The following is a 20,326-nucleotide window of genomic DNA, read 5'->3' on the forward strand; positions in this document are numbered from 1 at the left end:
ATGGTACAATAATTGAAAGTCACCCACCTTGTGCAGCTATGAACTTCCTTGCCTTCTCATAGCCCTGCATTGAAAGCAAAAAATTGTAAACTCAGACTATAAACATTGTAAACATGTGGACATAACATTCAATGTCTGACTCAGTAAGACAAATGTTCCAAGAGGAACATTTTGATAAGTAACATGTGTCTATCACCTCTCCTATTATGTCCTACTATGAAGAAAAGAAACCCAGATAAGTCCTACTTACGTCCACAAAGTTTGCATTGATGTAGTCGGAGTGTTTCTGTCTGCCCAGTACCGGCTTCAGCTGCACACGGCTGTGGTCATCTGTACAGTATACAATATTAATGTCTCAGTCATTGGCATAACACCACCAGTCCACAATACACTATAGGTTTTAGTGCATCTTTCATCTAGTAATCTTCTTGGTGTCATATTAAAGACCGAGTTAGAAGGTCACTTCCTGAAACTGTGTACATGTGTAATACATGGATTGAAACACATGTACAAGAAAGTTGCCTTTTTCCATCTACTAGGTTGACTTACATGCCACGATGTTGATGTATCTGTTCTTGTGCTTGTTGTCTGGGTGCATGGTGTGTTCCCACTTCAGGTCCTGTCTGTTGGCCGTGCTCTGGTGAATCTCTTCATACTCCAGGGCAAAGCCGTGGTCGCTGTCCGCATGGAGAGACGACACGTGCTTCGCGAACTGACCCACTGCGATGGACTGGGCATTCTCTCCATCTGTTACGGACAAACAAGACATAACAAGTCACCAAACTTTGCTGCCCAACATTAAGGCAGTGGGGAGGGAGAGAGTTTTTTTAAGGCAGTGGGGAGGGAGTTTTTTAAGACAGTGGGGAGGGAGAGAGTTTTTTTAAGGCAGTAGGGAGGGAGTTTTTTAAGACAGTGGGGGGGTGGAGTTTTTTTTTAAGATACCCTTTAGCCCCTTTAGGAGGCTAATCTTTTAGGGCTCATCATTAACACAACTAAACACACAGACTTACATAGAAGCACAGACTTCAAGAATTAAGTATTGAGAATAAAGGTCAGATCAGGGAACTAATTATGACTAAAATAATTAAATCAACAAATAGAAGGCATAAAACTTGCGAGTTACTAAAATTGCTAAACTATAGGGACTAGGGACTACTGACCCAGCATGACCGGCAGTGGAATGTGCTGTATCTTCACCACCCTGGGAGATCCATCATCATCGATGTAGTAACATGCTGTCTGGTGAAACTTCCTGCTAAAACAAAATCAACTCTCAGTTGGAAGGTTGTTTTTCTTATGTTGGCTTTTGTAAAGATGGATAGAAAAGGACATACACCAGACAAAAGTAGGACAGTCTGAGTCAATCCTGTATCACTGACTGAGGTAAACACAAACAAAACTTTGCCATTTTGTAAATGATTATCATATCCGCAGAATATGTTTCAAGTCCTATATAGGATATTGCATTCTCTTCACTTGGTTTGTATAGATGTAGGTCCAAAGATGTAATTTTTGGCCTGTTAGAAAGTTGCTGAAAGTTTTACAGTTTTTTTAAGAATGGTAACATTGGTGTACGTGTATTTGTCCAACAGGAAACTTCAGTAATGCATGTTTGACTCCATCTGAACAGTCTGACTCTTCAACAAAGTGACATGCGATGGCGTTGTCCAACAGACGACATAAGTATACAAGAGTACATGTAACTGGATAACATGTTCATTCCACTGATGTAAATCTTAAGGTGATGCAGTGCAGCATGCATCCAGATGCAAGCAGCTCTGTAGAACGTATGGTTGGTGAGAAACACAGTGGTTACTGGGAGCGCATCATGTCCATGCACAACTCATGCAGAAGACAGTTATTTATTCTCAACCAGGATACATTCTTCTAGCATGTGCAAAACAGTGCAAAATCACAAACAAATAAAACTGCTGGAATTTTCAACGAACTGGTGACAATTGTCATGGGTAGATATATGTGAATACTATACACAGTCATGTACATGTAGGTCATGTTACTAATATGATATCATGAAAATAGCAAGAACTAGGGTTAGCTTATACAATGTAGTCTCATTCAAAGGAAAAAACAACTACTTTGTGAACAAATGGATCACATATCAAACCGATGAATGTGTTAATTAATTAACAAACGAACGAGGTGACGAGAAAAAGGTGAGTTCAAATGAAAACCAAAGTGAAGGAGATGACAGGCAGGACCTTGATCGTAATCGTCTTGCCACATGACAGCCATGTTGCCTGAGAAGACAACCCAGGTGAGATAGGAAGTCAGTGTACACGGACACAAGATGGCACGCCGGCAGAACATATGGCACCTGTACAAAACCCGTATTGATACGTAGTAGCATGTGTAGTCCAGTGGTTAGCAACACTGCGTCTGGACCAAGAGGTTGGGATTTTGAATCCTGGCTATTGTCGCTCATCCGACATAATAATAATAGTAATAATAATAATACAATGCACGCTACTGGCAAAATTCTTATGCAATGTTGACTGAACATCCAACAAAAACTGGGTTTTGCATAGGTGTAGTACGTTCTGCTGACGTGCTCAACTCCAAGGCTGGCTTCAAGTCTTGTCTTGTATCCTAGAGAAATTTTCTTTTCACATATAAAGTACATCTTTCAACAACTAGAAGAACTCTAATGAATTGTACTCTTTGAAAAAACGTCCAGTACCACACAAGTGGAAGGACTGCCTCCCCTGTCGTGTAATTTTCCCCTTTACAAAATAGTGGAAGTAATTACTAGTTTACATAATGCACTTACAAGTGACAACAATTCATCTTTGACAGGTCCTTAAGCTTAAGCATTCAAAACTGCTTAGCATCATCAGTGAAGTTGAAAATCAAATCACTGATTGGAATTCAGAACTAATGAAAGCAGGATAACAACCAATCAAACCTTCTCTAAAGAGAGCTGGAAACTTTGTTGTGGAAATCATTGAATAGTTTCAATAGGTTGGTAAGTCACTGAATAAAAAGCCTCTCCTTACACAACCAAGAAGTTTATTCACATGAACCAGTCAAATTTGCCCTGAGGAAGGTGACAGACGGTCACCAAAACGTCGGCTGAATAACTTGTCAGCTGAACACTTGGTTGTGTAAAAGGAGTCTTTATTCATTGGTGTAGAAAGTCAGATTATACAACAACATCAAAACTAAAACACAATGATATACCAAAATGTCAGAACTTGTGAAGCCATAATTGTTACCTGAAGTAGACAGCGGCCAGGACCAGCAGAATGACCAGGAAGGCTCCCAGTGCGATGGCTATCCCGATGATGGCACCAGTACCACTACTGTTGTCTACCTCCACTGTGGTACGGGCACTGGTTGTTTCCACAGGAGGGGGGGTGCTTCTGGGGGCTACAACAAGAAATGAAATGACATATCAGACTGCATCCAGCTACGAGGATATGGATACTATACAGTACCTTCAAACTGGAAGACTGGCTGATCGTTGAATGAAACTAGGCCTAGGAAAAAATGTTGTGTTTCTTGTTTCCCAACCGACCCAAGAAAAAAAACTGCCGACCCTAGTCTTTTATGAGGACCTCTTTAAGGGACATGGATTTTTCAAGCTGATCAACCTTTTCTACCTCCATGATCTGACATCTGAGTGATGAAACATTGTTACATCATCACAAGTAAATGGTACAATGGTAGTAGATAAACGACTCACTACACTTTTAGTAGACTTAAAGGTAACCATTTCATCAACTTTGTGACTGTAAATAGCCTACTGTTGTATACCCAAAAACTGCTTCAACTACTAGAAAAACACAGGAGACACACATTTATCATTTCATCCACATAGAGCCAAAATCTTTACATGGTTATTTATAGTGGGGAAAGGAGGGTCTATCTAGCTACATGTACATGTATGTCTCACAAGCACTGCAAACCTACCCCTCTAATAAGCACTGCAAACATACATGTACTACTCTGCTAAGAACAGCAAACGCACAAGTCTGTTTCTACTAGGCACTGCAAATGCACAACTTCGTTAAACCTGCCACACCGTGATGAAGTAAGGTTCAACAACTCTAGCATCTAATGAACTACAGACTAGCACTAGTTAGTTAGTTTGCACACATTAGTGATTATGAGGGCAGCACAGCTACGAGGGAAGGAGAGAGTGGGGGACTGAGTGACAGACGAGTAGGTAGACCCACCGGAAACCGCAAGGAAGATCTTTTCAGATTCAGAGGTGTTGACATAGCTCCGCTGGTGGATTATACTGCGCACTTTAGCCGTGACATTCAATTTGTACGGACTCGTGGGCTTCAAGTCCTCCAGCAGGGACCACTGGACAGGGCCGTCGCGAACGGGGGCTTCACGTCTTTGCGGCAGTTGGCAAAATATGTACATAAAGGAGCATTGGCTGTAGAGTATGGAGAAGGAATCCACCCTGCGTAGGGCCATCCCCGGCTGGGTCCAGCTCACATTGATGCTGGTAGCAGAGACCTGCTGGAGTCTGAGCTGTTCTGGTTTGAGGGGAGCTGTGAGGAGTGGGGAGGGGGGAGACACAGCCGAGGAGACAGAGCCAAAGTTATCATGCAGACAGAGCAGCAACGTACAACAAATAGGACCATCAGGAATCACCAATAGACACAAAAGGAAATACATGTTGGTAGGTATTACTTGGACGGTGCCAAATATCTTCGTAAGTGGCAAATCATACATATAAAAGAATTCATATAAAAAGCTCAGTGGCAATTCATAAAGAAAGCAAACATTTTATACAGGATAACAATATCATATTGCTAATTTTTTATGTGCAAGTGGTAGTGTTGAAATAAGTCTTAGATACTTGAGTGCACTACCACTTTGTGTTGTACTATGTTATACTGTGTAAACAATAAAAAGTTCATGAATTTTTCCTCCCCCGGCCCATTGCACCATGAGCAACCTTAAATTACAGAGCGACTAGGACCAGAATCCTGCAGAGAAAATCTTTAAGCAACGATAGTGATGTACATTGTACTTACGCAGAACATCAGTTTGAACGGTGAAACCAGGTTTTGTTCGGGTACTGTTGGTTCCACTGTTGAAGCTCTCCATGGAAATCGTGTAGGGAGTGCTGGGTTCTGTGGGGAAGGCATAAAACAGGTGTCCATTTCAGTAATACTGAACTCATCGTGACAAGAGAAAATCTTACTACTGGAACAGTCTTTTCCAGCCCACATTGTGAGTCTGTTGGAGACTATAACTATTAATTACTTCTACTTTATTACAGAGATTAGCCTGGCTGCAATCCTCTGTAGTTACTGCTGGCTCCCTACTGTCCCTGGCTATAGTGGGGAGCTGGTGGCAACTGCATGTATGAAGGATAGCACCCAGGCTATACAGAGATAGCACGAAACCTGAAAATCGAACTGTACTCACGTAGGTCTGGTATAACATGAGATCTCACGTCACCCACGGTGATAACAGTTTCGTCAGTACAACTACTAGAAAACAGGCAGTAGTAGATGCGGAAGCCCAGAATCCTGGCTACAGGGGGGTCTGGTACAGACCAGGCAATACCAATGCTGTAGGCTGTGGTTTCCGCTTTGTCCATCTTCAGTGTTGGTACAGGTGCAACTGAAAAATGGGGTTAAGACTCCTGATATAGTAGTAGCCTCAATGTTCTAATATACATGCATATAGGCCATCAGTGGCAAGACATCAAGTAGTTAAAAGGGAACTTTCAATCAATGCACTAAATAAGAAAAAAATTGGTGCCAGGGCTTAGCAGAGACCAATTTCTACATTTCTTTTTAACTTTTTGATAAAGAAAAATAGAAATTCGACATCCTTTTATACTGTATTATACTGTAATAGTCACCACCAGTACAAGAGTACATGTAGCTGAACTGTTCATTGCATTCAGTTGAGCTAAACTGGTACAAGATCACTTTTCTTTATCACATCAATAGACAGTAAACCATCAAACCATTACAAAGTAATAAAAGTTACAACAGTCCTGTCCTACAGACCTCCCTCGGCTGTCTGTGTGAAGTTGACCCTCCAGTCTCCGTAGCTCAGCCTCCCCGACCCAAAGTCATAGTACACCAGCACCTGCACCTTATACATGGTGAGGGGAAGCAGGCCACTGATGGTGGCATTCTGCAATACAACAATTACACATTACACTGTTAAATCACTGCAAGGCCATGCCATACAGCACGTCGGCAGAACGTACTGACCTGCGCGAAACCCGTAATATATTGTACATAGCATTTCGGCAGAATGTCTCATATAAGGTTGTATTCGCTCATATAAGGTTAGCATTTCGACAGTAGTTTCCAACTGTTGTGTCGGAAAGGATATCCTCTGCAACAGGCAATATTCTGATGCAACGTTGACCAAAAACCCAACGAAAAACACGAAAATACGGGGTTCTGCGCAGGCGAAGTACGTTCTGCCAACGTGCTATGCCATACTGGGTTAGCAGTGCCAGCATGGAAACATGCTATGCTGGGAGAATGAATGAAACCTCCGAAAATAGTTTCATCAGGTTGGTTAAGTGTAGGATATAGGAGTTTTCTTCAGTCAGAAGCTCTGAGGAAGGTGTCTGATATAGGCACCGAAACGTAAGCAAGGTGAGACAAATTTGTTTGTGTAAAAGAAAAAAACTCCAATATCCTATGAATGAAATCTGGGCTGTACATTATTTGGTTTACATTTTGGACAAACAGACCTGATTACATGGATGACAGTCATGTTGTTTTTGTGTTGTTGCAATTCGAATAAAGAACAAAAGAACCTGGGAAGGTCAAGGCAGGGAAACTCAAGATTTCCTGTCAAATGGAAGTTGCATGTTCAAGTCTGCAATACGAACCATGACACTTGTTGGAATGGAATCAATACCATAGTGGGCCTTTTCATGTCACCAGAAATAGATATGTGTAGTGCCTTATATGCCAAATTGAGCCTGCTGCAACCTTTTCTTATTCCAGGGATGTTGTCTTATTGAGTGATAGAGATCCTTAATGACATTGCTCAACAACCTCAACAATTAATAAGGGATTCTGTATGGGGGCAACAGTATATCCTAGGTGTACAATGATACATGCATAACAGATATGAAGTGTAAGACCTACAATGAAATGTATCTACATGTATTACCTATGCCAAAGATATCATCTATACACAGGTACATTGTATTTGTCTATGGTTCATGATGGTGTTCTTTGGTTTACGATAAGCTACGGGCTGATTGTGCATCTTTTGTCTGTATGTGGCCTGGAACTTGGCTGGATACAAATGTGAAATGCAGATCCTATAAAGTTACTCCTATCACAAGTAAGGGTTCAAGACTTGGGGGAAATCTATGAGGCATCCATTATGATGCTGCACTCTTTCCTTTCCACTTCTGCTGCCAACTTTCAATTACCAGTTGCTTACAATGCCAATGGTAACTTAGTTATCTACGCACACTGTATGTTTGGGGAGAATAATGGACAGACTAATTTGATAACAGAAGAGTTTTTTTCTTCAATGTCATCCAATTACGGCCTGCTTCCTGTCAGGTACTAGTATTCATTGAAGAATGGCACAAGGTATGGTATCAAAACATTAAAGCTCAATGTTGGTGCCATCTTGTGATATCACATGAACAACTTTTTGTCAATAAAAAGAAGTGTCTTCTGAAATAGGTTTAGGGGATTTGTATAATCAGCATGTTCATAGTAACTTCTCTTTTAAGAAGACTAATTCAGATACCCCTGGAAAAATTGAAACTATGCATGAAAAGAAAATATATAAAATGGCTCAATTAAAAACGTAAAATATTTATGTACATCTATGCATATATCAAGTAACTACATGTGTATGCACTTACATTATAGTACATACAGATACATTCAAAATACCTTCTCCATCACCTGCAAACTTCTAACTTGCATATTACCAGAATTTTACATGTTCATATTCACTTTCCACCTGCAATTTCTGATGTAGACTGGTTGGAGGCGGGTAATTTGTACCTTATAACCTGATCCTGACCGTCCATCACAATTTACAGTTCAACCAATAACAGCATGGCAGTTAGCAGTTTGACCAATGAGGGAGGTTGCAAGTCTCTCAAATTCTTATGTTTTGCATTCCTACCTTTTGATGGAGGTGGGTGGAGCTATGGAATCGGTCTATCATGGTATGGATGAAATATATTTTCGTTTACTAACAGTACCAGTAACAGTATCATTGCCAATGAATAAAAATACACGCACTGATATTCCTCTATTTCTTAAACCATGCACAGTTCTTCAGATCTCAGCTCATAACATACATATACAAGTCTGTGTGATCCCAAAATTTGAATCTGGTAGAAACCAAAATGGTAAAAAAAAATAGACTCTAGTAAAAAGGATGATTTGCTTTATATGTGGTTATCAACAATACAAAGGAAAGTCAAACACATGGACATAAATCATACAAAGAAAGTAAGGAGAAATCAACTCGACGTAAAAACGAAACTCAGACTGTGAAACAGATGAGTAGAGGAACAGACCTCAAGGTCCATACATATGCCAGATGCATTCAGGTCTCTGCTTGCAACTTCCATGCAAGGCGTATTCACCTGACCAGCATCAAAGATGAAAGGAAAACAAAAAAAGAACAGTTGATGTTGGAAAACACAAAGAGGCTGACACATGGCTTTGGAAGTTTTACAGTTAAAAGTACTACTCTACGTCTGCACAATCAGTTACCCCTCAATCATACAAAACTATACAACTTGCAGTTGGACATATATCCTTTACTTCAGTTAACATTCTGTAATTTTTCTGCACATCTGTTTTGACAAACATCAACATTCCAATGATAACAGTAGCTAGGATGCACTTAGTCATAGCAGCAGTGGCAAAACTGTTTTGCAGTAATGTCATGGACAGAGCTGAACACAAAAAGGGTTTATGCCTTCATGCTTCATGCCAGTACATACACAGACATGTATTAGCCACCACCAGCAATATTCAAATTGCTTATTCAGACTTTTAAATCAAAATGATAGCAAGAGGAGGGTGTAATTTATGGTAACTCTAGGCTTGTCAGACAAGTTGAAACTTGTCCTGCTGCATGGGGATTAAAGCTGCACAAGAGTTATGCAAAAAGAAATGCTGCATGGTATGACTGAAAAAAAAAAAGAGTTTCAGAATTCGGATTCATTTCCTTACTTAGTATGCTAACTGCATGCACCTAATATATGTACATTAATATGCTCTTTGCGGAAAGCATATTCATATCTGTTAGTGTGTCACCATTTAATAACAGTACATCAGTAATCCAGTACCAATTGCAAAAGGAAAGACACCAAAGCATAGCAGCCAATACTAGTATATGAGCTTTTTCAGGTTGCATACCAGGCCTCGAAATTAACTTTTTTTTCTATTGTCCCAGAATTGTCCCAAAAATAGATTTCAATTGTCCCGAACTGAGGATGGACTGTCCCAGCCTGATTTTCAGAAAATAAGCGACAAAAATAAACAACAACTGAATTTGTACAACTTGAAGTCCACTTCAAGTAAATAATATTAGTAAATATCCATCATTTTTCCCAGACTGTAGGGAAATACATGTTAGTATCATGGGTGCGCCACCATCTTCAGGCGCCCCTCCCTGACATTTGGAAAATCCTGATTGGTCAAATTCAAATGTTTGTCAGAGTATTATGGGCTGCCCGCAGCCCGCAGCAGGATAGATGGATGGCGTTCCTAAATGACGTGGACGGTCTCAGAATTTTCCAATTGCCCCGAAATTGTCCCGAAACAAAATTTGAATTGTCCCGAGCTGAAAATTTAGTGTCATTTGACACTGGGACAATGTTAATTTCGAGCCCTGCATACGCAAGCAAAGCACAACATATACAGTACTGCCATCAGTTCCATGTAGCTGAATGAAGGAACATGTCCTACCTGGGCACTCCTCCTCAGCTTGATGTTACTCGCCGCCCTGCGTGAACTGTTGGCTTCCCGATAGCTCAGGAAGTAACCCCACTTCAGGTGGTTTGGGAGAGAAATGTTGGGTCCGACCCACGACACAAATATCGCTGTTCCGTTCAGAGCTACTCCGCGTAAGTTGGTCACCTTTTGGTCAGGTTCTAATAGAGTGGAGAAAAAAAAGACTTGGTTGACTAAGCAATCAAAGCAGGGGTAGAAATTTCTAAAAATCTTCCCATTATGAATGTTAAGTAATTTTTGAAATGCACTCCCAAAATGTATCTGTCACACTTCCATGTCAATCTTTTATTGAACAACTGCACTCTAAATCTAAAAGTCTAATAGATGACATGTAGAAACATTTCTGAGTAAAAAATGCCAAACAGTGGAAGAAAACTATGTAAACTAGAGAGAACAACATATCGTCAGAATGTACATTTTTCACAGTTTTTTTTTAATTTTTGGTCAACATGGCATCAGAATTTTGCCTGTTGCAGACAATATTTTTTCCAACATTCTATTTGAAAACTACAGATGGAGTGTTAACGTCACATATGCAAATACATGAGATGTTCTGCTGAAGTGCTAATAATAATGGTTTTTAAAATAAATGGTTTTTTAAGCATAAGTGCTACTATGCACAATACATTATGACGATTGTGTTTCGCACAGGTGCAGTACGTTCTGCAGACGTGCTAGAGAGAACGCAGTTGTCCTTACTGAGGTTTTCTGTAGAGATGGGTCCTGACTGGGGACTGGTGTCAGTGTTGCCCTCAGCGTCCGTGGCTCTGACTTGGAAGAAGTACTGTGTGTCCGGGATCAGGCGACGCACCACAAACACGGTGTCCTGAGTTGTGTACGATCTGGACTTGCTCCAGCTTCCACTGCTGGTGCTGGGGACAGAAGGATTCAGGACTACTCTTAGTTACACGTTGGTACCTTTCAATCATTTTACGAAAAAACTTCAAGGGAAGAAAAGGATAACATTTGGTAGTCGAAGCTGGTGTGTTACGCCAAAGGGTGGTTATACCGATACAGATACATTTTACAGCACGTTCCTCTGTGGCAGGATTTTTAAAGGCATACCGGTATGTTCTGATTGATCATAAAAATAGTACTTTTTTCTTGTAGTACTGGTAAAACTTTTTATCTGTACATTTACATGCAAAATAATTATACAACATAGACAGTTACCACCAAATGAAGGTTGCAAACTTCAGTTTTAGTATACATGTACATGTGTACTTTTCATTACACGTCAACACACACAATTGTACATGTATCAGATAGAAGTAGAAGGTGTTTTCTTGTGGTGCCTTACCTGACATAGACAGTATAGTTAACTTTGCTATCATTGACTTGGCTGGCCGTCCAGTTAAGCTTCACAGTTGTAGCGGTCACCTTAAGTGCCATCGGCCGCCCCGGGGGCTCGATACCCCGTCCCCTCGGAGTGGAGGGGGAGGACCCAGGGACCACACCAACTCCGGGGACCACAGGCTTTGGTGCAGAGGTGGTCCCCGATCTCGAGGGTTTGTCAGTCTGTAGGGTGGAGGCTGGAGATGTGCTGGAGGCTGGGGATGTGACGGAGGAGGAGGAGGTGGACACTTTTGTAGACACCGACGCTCCAGCCGAGGTACTACTGGGGGTAGACGTGCTTGTAGACGTGCTGGTTGCTACTGGAGCGCCTGTCACTGTTAGAGGAAAGAGTAGGGTTATTACAATGTACAAGGAGTAACAGATTGGACATAAAACAAAATTTTATAATTTTCACATTGGTATGTGTGTACACATGGTTACATTTTCTTTCCAAATCTAATACCCTTGCAGAGCATCTAATAACCTAACTATTGGAGCGCCTGTCACTGTTACAGGATAGAGTAGGGTTATCACAAGGGGTTATACATCAGATACAAAGCGAAATCAGATCTAAAGCACAGGGTACTAGTATGTCTACATGTGAGAAACAAAAGTCTTGAGTCGATTTTATCCTTCCCCAGATAAAGCAGCTGTATATTCAGATTATTTTTCTGGATATTGTAATGTTCTAATGTCCACAATCACAATATTCTTCCCATACTGCCATAGTTCATCAACATCTGTACCTGACAGAGGGGTCAATGAAAATTTTTGTCATCTTCACCAACATCATGTCTTTATTATTTCACATTCAAATATTGTGGACTGCTGCGTGTGTTCATGGTTACATGTTCTTTTCAAATATCCTTGCAGACTTCTTTTCTGATTTTGGAATCTGGAAAAAGCTATTACTGAATTGTGCCAAGCAATTCGGGCAGATAAAATCATGCAAAAAAAGACCTCCTACTCTTCTCTCTCTATTGATGGTTGCGTTGACCCAAAACCATCATCATACCAGCTGTGTTTAAAAGGAAGTTGACCCAAGACATGTCAACAAATGGCCTTATGACAGATCCAGCTGTCTGGGCTGGTAGTGGGGATTTCATCTGCACAGTTATATGTGTCATTCCTGCTGTAACGTTCACAGCTACGACATCGTGTCATGTCCAAAGCATCCCTTCTGATCGAAATAGCACTTCCAAGCCAAAAAATGGGTCACTGAAGCAAAATTTGGGACACACTGTAAAACGTTTGGATTTTGTGGGACCATTCAAATTGTCTTACATTATTTTGTGTTAACATGTATACCCACATTTATAATATTGTCTGGAATATGTTTTCGTAATTCTGAACTAGTATAATGTACAATTTGGTGAGGTGCAACTTTTAATTTTCAAACACAAGTTGCATTTGATTAGCAGATTTGCATTGTAACATGATACTAAACGGCGGTTACGGTCTGCAAAGCCATGTTGCTTCATGCACGAGTGCTTATGTTATGGCAGTGGCTGAATGACTATTTGGGAAACAAAAGCACTTCGGACAATATGCGTTTTCTCACCTGTCAATCTAACAGGTAACAGGACCCGCCGGTATCGAACACACAAAACAATCAGACAACCAAATGTACCCCCTCTCTCCATTCCCAACCAATTAATCAGGGTTAGATGGGTCTCCCTGCTTCATTATTACCTGGGAGCAGGCTGATGCCTGGTAAAGTGGTTCTCCCCACTCCATCAACAACACTGATAATGTTGCTCCTAACTCACAGCTCCTATTCTTTGCGTGGAATTGATTCCCCCAGTGTGAGCCGCACAGGGCAGATTAACTGGGCCGGGGTCCGGCCAGGTCAGTTTTCATTTGGCTCTGCCTCCCCTGACCCATTTGTCCAAATGTCCAGAACGGTTCTGCTGCGGCCCAGCATAACCAATAAACATGTACTGGTAAGGGGAGAGCATGTACGGGAAGGGAGAACTTTGAAGTAATTCCTGAGATGCTATCTCAGTCAGACAGCTTTCCACTACTGTGGAGCTCCTGTAGCCATTTCATTTCACAGTGCCCAACTCAGGGGGCTTGCAATTGACCTCTCTACCATGGAAGGCTTTGAAGTCATTTTCAAGATGCTGTCTTTTGTTCACCACATACACCGGGCACACTTTCTTTAAAATCATTGTTCCACACTCATGTGTTGCATCTTAAACGATTTCTACTTGAGACCTTTCCTAGGTAGTTTCAGCAAAAGGTTACATAGAAATCATCTAGAAACTTTGTAGTCCCTCATGGTCTATTTTGCATACATTTCTTTTGGACCTTTCACTTCTTGAGCACAGCGATTTAACTGTGACCTTTTCGAGGGAAGCCATTGATGTGGTTTTCAGAGGTTATATCTACAAGGCTTCAATCAGCTGGAGTTTTTCTCAGATCAACCCTTTCTCATTGTAAATTCCACATCCACTGCTTCTTACAATGACCTTCTCCTAGGAGACCTGACCTAACTCTTCTGTCAGCTAGTATATTTTCCATGCCACTTTTTCTACCCCAGCATCAGCATTGTTACCGAGCTCTGGGAGTTGAGATAATGCGAGATTGTGATGGTAAGTTAACAGTTTTCCCTGTCACAATGGTCCTTCTTTTAAAAAAAATTGCCAGGCCTATTACGATTTTTAAAGGGAGGTCGCTGTTCTGCTTCATTGCAACGACTGTGTCAGATTGACTTTATGTCTCTGGGCACCACAGTTTGGAAGGACCCTTTGTTCAACCCTTTCTTTTCCCTTTTAAATTATGGAGGCTGCGGTTTAGTCAAGGGGCACATGTTAGCAGCCGAGCCTTTACCTGGCATGGCAACCGCTATTGTTGAGGAGGTGGTGTTTCCATCCGTGTGTTCTACAGTACAGTTGTACAGGCCCTTATCCTCCTCCGCCGCTGACTTGATGGTGAGGGTGTAGCTTGGAAGACTCAGGACAAACTTGGAAGGGTCCGTCACGGTGACCTGGTTGTCGGACGTGTCGCTGAAGGAAGCCACATTGGTCCCATCCTTTATCCACTTGACATGTTTGATGTTGGCAGACTTATTGTTGGCCGCCGTGCAGTTGAGAGTCACGTTCTGCCCCAGCTTGAGGGTGTAGGCATCGGCACGCACTGAAAACAACAATGAACCCACAGTGAGACACAATTTTCTCAGTAGGGCACTTACTCCCATGGTTTACTCAGTGAATAGGTGGGAATCACGGAATGGTGAGGATGGGAGTGAATTATTTCAAACTCTTTGGGCCTCAATTGCCCATGACTACAGAAAGTGACGGAAGCTTTGCGGTATGTAGATGTCCAATCAAGCCAGCACACAGACCTACAGATCAGGACAAGATAACCTTTATGTTAAGAATGAAGCCACTGGCAAGTGGTAAATTGCTCTCTTTGTAAGATACTGACCAGTGGTACCTTTGGTAAAGATCGTCATTTTCATAAAAAATTCTCTGTATACATCTGTGTGTGTGTGGGGGGGGGAGTTCAGCAACGAAAAAAACTTTTTCTGTACAACACATGGTTGAAATACATACGTTCAAAGGTGCCATCAATCCTGAATAGATCAAAGACACTTTAACTTTAGTTAAGTTTAAGTGAGTAATCAGTGATATATATCTAGTATGTTATACGACATTGCTAAAAATACTGAGGTTGTCTTCATGTGCATAACAATTCACACATTACAAACGTGACTTCCGGTATTATAGATAGGAACAGTGCGACCCTTGTTCTTCAAGTGTCTGGCCCCTGCTTTTGAACTATGGTATGTAGATAACAATGCCTTCAAGCAGTATTCTGTCACTACCATGTTTCAACCACTGACTTCATGTATTAGTCAGACTAAACGTTGTAATTATTCAAGTTTGACCTCTATAGTATGCATGGCATTGGCATTGGTAGAATCATGGGGAAGAGTAACAACAAAGAGTTGATAATATTTCTGATTGTGTTACACAAAAAATAATATTACTTTTGTGACTGTATAGCTTTAACTGCCTGATTGCATTTAGCATTAAATGTCAGCCATTCATGGCAGCAATACAAATTCTTTCTTTCTTCTATAGTCTCACACTGACAGCATTATATCAATATACAGAAAAACAGCTTTGAGTTTTTTGACAGACAATTATGTGGTATGCAGCAGATCATACCAGCACACTATACTGTAAATGCATTTACTGTCACAGTAGTTTTATGATGCAGTAATGTATGATGAAAAAGAGTGTTTTACTGTGTTTGAAACAATTCTGTAATTTAATAGAAATTCGTAACCTTATATTATTTGTGGTGTTAAGACTTTTCATTACCAGTAACACTGCAAAAATACTGTACAGCTGTCACAAACATTTCACGATTTACAGTACTACTACACTATAGTCCTCCTCCTTCTTCAATCTAATTTACAGAGCCATGCAGACCTGTAGTGTTGGAGTGCAATTAGATCATCACTTAGAGGTTTCTATTTCTGTCCCACAAGAGCTGATCCCTGCACCCACATCTCTGATGAGAAGATAAGTCTGCCATTCTCTGTTCACCAAACAGAACCAAAGAAGCTCTACGGGTGGATCTGAGTGAAAGAACCTGAAGATCAACAAAACAACAACAACACTGATGCTATCACGGCTACTAGTCTGACAAGACCTATTCCTAGAGCATCTTTCTGCTTGACTGGATGTAAAATATTTTGCCAACCAAGAGGGTACAAATCCTTGTTTGAAACTCCTTGCTACAACCGTAGCCAAGAATGTGTACTTATCTGACACAGTACCAGGACTCGAAATTAACTTTTCTTCCTATTGTCCCACCACTGTCCCAAAAATAGATTTCAATTGTCCCGAAATGAGGATAAGCTGTCCCAACCTGTATTATGGAAAGTATGCATGACTTCAACTTGAAGTCAACTTTATTTTGCTTACATTCTGACTCCCAGAGTAGACAGGAAATTCGGGGGAACTTTTCTGGAACCAAAAGCTGGGACGTGTGCCTGATAAACAAAAGAAGGGCTGACATTCTAGATCTGATGTTGATTATTGTCCCCAAAATGTCCCAAAGTGTCTTTTTAGTTGTCCTAGCCTAAATTTAAGTGGTCAGTGGCCATCGGGACACCGTTAATTTCGAGCCCTGCAGTACTACACTGTACACCATATGGGAGGCATAGGCTAAACTAAGCTAACACATGGTAATAATATACTTCCTGCCCTCCCTCTATTTGTATACAAGAGGATATACACATCATGTAGGCATAACAAACTGGACAAGTGGTATCCTGACTCAATAATCATACTAATTACTGTCTTGAAAGAACTTTGCAATGCCTCTTCTCTGTATACATACTGGTACATGTCCAGCAAAAATATGTACGACCCTGCTTTCATTTTTGAAGAATTTTCTTCTAGACCTTTCTTACTGGACAGTGAATTCTTGAATCATATGAAAGGAAGTTTTGCATCATAAAAAAACCCTTTATGATATTTACTATAATGAGAATTGTATCCAACAACTACACTCTGAAAATCTTATGATTAGTCTACTCTTTTACGTTTTAGTGACCCGAAACTCATCCAAATCCTTCATCCAGAAAAGGGCCGCTCTAAAAGGGAAGGTCGATGAACTTGGCCATGATTCAAAGAGGGCTTTTCCTAGAACATTTTCCAGAGGTCTGTTGTATCTCCAGACAGGAAGTGCCATTAGCAGCCATGTTTCAACCTTGTAGGTACAGCTGGCGTCAACAAGAGGCTTCTGGAAGACATACATGTACGAGTACATGTATTTTGGTAACCTTAGCTGAGTTTTAGGGTCACTTCTTAGAAAAAAATCACATGTGTGGGTTATGGTAATTGACAGGAGGAAAATGTTTTTGACAACTATATGAATGTCTTACACTGTTAAGTTTTCTGACAAAAATGATCATCATAGTCAAGTGTACTGGGAAAACCTGTGTCATACCAGGCATACATTGTACAGTACGTACTTACAAACATTCGTAATACATACTGGTATATGTATACTAAGGACTTTACAAATCTATCATACATGTAGCTATAACAGTTCTTTGTGTACTGTAACTCTGTAACTATTCCTCTTTGAAATGATTAATTCATTAATGTTCCGTTAGGCTCTAATTTAGTGATATATACGCCACAAGTCAATACGCCCTGTCAGTAATGATGTGGCCCTGCCCATGAGTAATGACGCACTTGTACATGTCATGCCAATCATAACATGTCGACCGTATCTTGGAAATCACCACACACGCTATCTCAGCTAGCCCTGTCCTCGCCCTGCTATTTGCCAAAAATGACCTCTGATTAAGATTGCACCAGTAAATCATTCGGGGATATGTTACCCTCTGTTACCAATCATCACATGTTAGTACATGACAATTACAGCAAATGAAAATGCTGGGATTGTCTGCTTAAAAGGACCGTAATTCATTCAACATGGTGGTACGAGTGAACATTTTAACAAAACAGAATTTAAGAGTACCACTGTCGTGCACAGGTAACAATGGGCTTGAACTTTGCTCCCAAACAACATGTCACGCTGAGTCAACATGAAAGTGGAAGATTAAAACCTTTTATGTGCTTTGACTGGCACGAAAGTATGGCTTCCTCTTTCTCAGATCAGCAGAACTGAATACTAAAAGATTTTTGGCATGGTACAAACAAAAATACATGTACAACTTGATATTCTTTATCAAACTGCAATCTTTCTATGACTCATGATTATTCTCCTTTCTTTTTGGGGAAGGAGAATGGCCTATTTCAAATAGTATTTGCCAACTATCAACATTTGGCCTACCACAAGTTTTTTTACCCTGTGTTCCTTGTTTAAGAAATGTTTAACTGTTCCCAGGAACTTGAGGAAGTAACAACTTTGGCAAGTCATCGTGAGGGTTTGATTTTTACTCTTTTTTTTTAATCCAGACCACACAGCGCACAGGAAACACTTCCTTTTGAGCTAGACCCTACACAGACCGTGACAAACATGTACAATGGAATTGCTAAACTGAATACAATCTCTGAATACATTGAAGATATATGAAGACTATGGACAATGTTAGAAACCATTACAGCATTGTCATCTCATTGTCATCACCTTTGATAAAATGAAACTTCTCTTTACAGTAGTACAAATGAGTACAATATATCTTTATCTTTATATAAAGGTACAGTATAAAGATATAAAGAATTTTACAGTACATGTAGTATAAATATTAATACTATAAATGAGTACAGTATATTTTTTTAGCTTGGTACAATTGAAATATAACTAGACATTCATTTTTAAATGAAATTTTGAGCTTTCTGTGTCCTGATTACATGTTTCCTTTCAGGGGGAACAGAGTCTTTAAACAACAATACACATTTCTCCAGGCATGTTTTTACAAATTCCAAGAACTGAGGAAGTATCTCTTACTATCTATTGTCCTGTAATGAAATTGAAAGATTCTTCAGCACTAAACATAGCAATCACGAAACATCGCTCATAGTATACTCACGGGATTAATATCATATCATATCATGTTTATGGCTGGGTAGGAGTATTCTTTTTGGTTAATGTAGTGATAATTCATAATATCACAATCTTTCCCTTGAGTATAACAACTTTGGAACGGACACAAAGGAATAAAAGGTTGGTACAACATGTCAGAAAAAAAGGATTTCTGTTCCTTACTTTGACTAAACAAGTCTTAAAGCACTAGTTCTCTGTAAATTTCGTGTATTGCGTGTTATCTGGGTCGTTTGCTTGCCGAGTTTATCAGTCTGTACGTGTCACACACAGTTTGGGCAGAAGGGATGGCAGGGCAAAATTATGTCGTCCGGCCGTGCCCCCTACACAACCTCAAGCTGTGCATTTCCCCCTTTCCCATGGCCACAAACAGCACTTACCTTGCACCAAAATGACGACGAACATGTAGAAATGGAGGTGAACTTTCCAGACATCCCTCATGTTTCTCGCTGGGAGGACGTCTGGCCTATTTACAGAAGCAGACGATATGGGAAGCCCGACCTACAAAATGGATAGTTGTGGACTCTCTTGCGACCCCCGCGAAAGGCTGTGTCCAAAAACGAGGAAGTTCCGCTGGCAAACTGCGCTCCATAAATGTATGAAGACCTAAACTACATTTTCTATGAGCTACTTTAACACTCGTTCCTATTATACAGTCCTGGCGTTCTCACTTCCGACGGAAGAACGACGAGAAATTAAAGTGGAAGTGACATCAGTGCCGTAGGAATCCTCTTTCGGGCTAGGTCAGCCATCTTAGGGACAGACCACTGTGGCATGGTGAAGGGGGGTTCCGTTATTGTTGTGGCGTGATTTTTCAGTTTTAGAAAAATTTAGTTTAAACCATTCATTTATTTATTATCATACTCTCTATTGCTTTCTAATGATATTCACAGTAATTTGAAGTCATATTTTGAGGAAAAATTGTGCCATATGTCCTACTGAAGCTGTGCCTTTCCAGTGAAATATCCCAAACATTTTGTGGCTGGCTTCTGTGCCAATTTAAAAGATACTGAACAAAACGACAATTTAATAGATAAAATCTTCTTAATTATGAGATTATTTACATTTTACGACATGAATTACTTAATATTTGTATATAAATTCTTATTTGATGGTTTTACTTTGAGAATATACAAGAAAATTTCACCAAAAAACGCACAAATTATAAGGCTTAAAATGCCATTACCAAAGACAGCTACAAAGTGCTGGCGGGACGATCAGATTGAAAAAGGTTAGAAACTAGATAGTAATACTAGAAAGGCCGACATTTGCTTGAGAGCAAATGCAGCAGATGGCTTCACCACATCCCCCATACCGAAAATGGATCTATCCTACGATGGCTGCCAATAGTCTACACCCCCATGCAGCAATGGAACCTTCCAATGCCGGAAATAGCCAAAAAGCCCTATTTTACATAACTTTAAAGTGGTGTATGTCAAAATCGAGAATGACATTCTTTGGACATGTGTCCAAGGTATCCCCATACCAAA

At 40.4% G+C, this 20,326-nt stretch overlaps 1 protein-coding gene across 5 annotated transcripts in view; it reads right to left on the minus strand.

Moving 5' to 3' along the window:
* LOC109472387 (receptor-type tyrosine-protein phosphatase F-like) overlaps window positions 1-19,598 on the minus strand; it is a 28,659-nt gene extending 9,061 nt beyond the window's left edge. For 2 of the 5 annotated variants that reach the window (XM_019772185.1, XM_019772168.1), the window contains exons 1-15: window positions 19,217-19,598; window positions 14,133-14,438; window positions 11,266-11,635; window positions 10,665-10,837; window positions 9,921-10,105; window positions 8,519-8,587; window positions 6,003-6,132; window positions 5,410-5,607; window positions 5,013-5,111; window positions 4,197-4,523; window positions 3,234-3,387; window positions 1,161-1,255; window positions 550-747; window positions 251-330; window positions 28-64 (exon numbers count right to left, since the gene is read on the minus strand). In XM_019772185.1, the coding sequence (XP_019627744.1) occupies window positions 28-64; window positions 251-330; window positions 550-747; window positions 1,161-1,255; window positions 3,234-3,387; window positions 4,197-4,523; window positions 5,013-5,111; window positions 5,410-5,607; window positions 6,003-6,132; window positions 8,519-8,587; window positions 9,921-10,105; window positions 10,665-10,837; window positions 11,266-11,635; window positions 14,133-14,438; window positions 19,217-19,277 (2,482 nt within the window). In that variant the 5' untranslated portion in view covers window positions 19,278-19,598. The remainder of the gene's footprint in view (window positions 1-27; window positions 65-250; window positions 331-549; window positions 748-1,160; window positions 1,256-3,233; window positions 3,388-4,196; window positions 4,524-5,012; window positions 5,112-5,409; window positions 5,608-6,002; window positions 6,133-8,518; window positions 8,588-9,920; window positions 10,106-10,664; window positions 10,838-11,265; window positions 11,636-14,132; window positions 14,439-19,216) is intronic. The other 3 variants (XM_019772160.1, XM_019772180.1, XM_019772173.1) reach the window with 3 other exon arrangements.
* Window positions 19,599-20,326: the final 728 nt, after the last annotated feature.

This window comes from Branchiostoma belcheri, unplaced genomic scaffold (assembly GCF_001625305.1).
Source record: "Branchiostoma belcheri isolate BF01 breed outbred unplaced genomic scaffold, Haploidv18h27 scaffold10, whole genome shotgun sequence".
Classification (NCBI taxonomy): Eukaryota; Metazoa; Chordata; class Leptocardii; order Amphioxiformes; family Branchiostomatidae; genus Branchiostoma; species Branchiostoma belcheri.